The following is a 1,100-nucleotide window of genomic DNA, read 5'->3' on the forward strand; positions in this document are numbered from 1 at the left end:
ACCAACACTCCCAGGTCATTTTCCACCAGACAGTTTCCAGCCACTTTTCCCCCAGCCTGTAATGTTGCAGGGGATTGAAATGATGATGAATTGACTTATTCCTCTAAGAAAAGGAAGATGTCAGTACACTGTAATTTTACATTTTCCTAACTGAAATAAATTTTTGAATGCTGAAATTAAAACCAAAAAAAAATGAATAGTCCACTTGCAGTTCCGTGTTTCACCCAAGCCCACTCCATTCATCAGCTCCTAAAGAAGAGTAGGGCAATATTACTCCCCCCAAATTGATAAAACTTCTAGGAAATCACCCTAGAAATGTTGAGTATAGGGAAATTCTTTGTTCACGTTTCACAGTGAGGATACACAGGTAAATAGTGTGGCGCTTTCATGGAGATCAACAAGAAGATCCTCCAAACCATGGGATGCAAATGCATAAAAACCTCTTATGTCCCTATCTCCAGGCTTGACGAGGACCCCAACCGCTTCCCCCAGTTGATCGCTGATGCTCAGTGCCGCCTTTCTGGCTGTGTGAACTCACTGGGGCAGGAGGACCACAGCCTCAACTCGGTCCCCATCCAACAGGAGATCCTTGTCCTCCGGCAGGAGCTGCAGGGCTGCCTGCCCACCTTCCGCCTGGAGAAGAAGATCATCACTGTGGGCTGCACGTGTGCCACTCCAGTCATCCACCACCACTCCTAGGGGGGATTGGTAGGCAAGACAACATCAGGAAGAAGAAATGTCTCCTATGAACATCTCTTAGGGGAGATGCCTGACTTGCATCCCAAGAATTCAACATGACATTTCCTTTCCAAATCTGAGCAAATGACATCCTGAAAGTACTGGTTCTTGCTGCTTGTTGATATTTGAATGGAAGTTACTGGGAGCTGGTGATGGGGGGAAGAGAAGGGAATGGAGGAAAAGTTTTGTTTGTGACGCCAAACAGGGAGGGGGTAAAGCAGCGTTGTTTTTTTCTATTTCGTGGCAGCTTATATCACTTTGGTGAATCAAATGAATTAAAGTTTCAAAAGTTGTCCTTGGCAGTAAGTTGCCCAAATGCAAACATACCAACCAGCACTGCCATGAAAAATTCCTCCTCCTCC

The 1,100-nt window shown here is 45.5% G+C and overlaps 1 protein-coding gene across 1 annotated transcript in view; it reads left to right on the forward strand.

The window, feature by feature from the left end:
- Positions 1-699, forward strand: part of LOC104493852 (interleukin-17F-like) — a 2,828-nt gene extending 2,129 nt beyond the window's left edge. Inside the window, exon 3 of the mRNA XM_010136610.1 lies at positions 462-699. Coding sequence (XP_010134912.1) covers positions 462-699 — 238 coding nt within the window. The remainder of the gene's footprint in view (positions 1-461) is intronic.
- Positions 700-1,100: the final 401 nt, after the last annotated feature.

This window comes from Buceros rhinoceros, unplaced genomic scaffold (assembly GCF_000710305.1).
Source record: "Buceros rhinoceros silvestris isolate BGI_N320 unplaced genomic scaffold, ASM71030v1 scaffold165, whole genome shotgun sequence".
NCBI classification, from domain to species: domain Eukaryota; kingdom Metazoa; phylum Chordata; class Aves; order Bucerotiformes; family Bucerotidae; genus Buceros; species Buceros rhinoceros.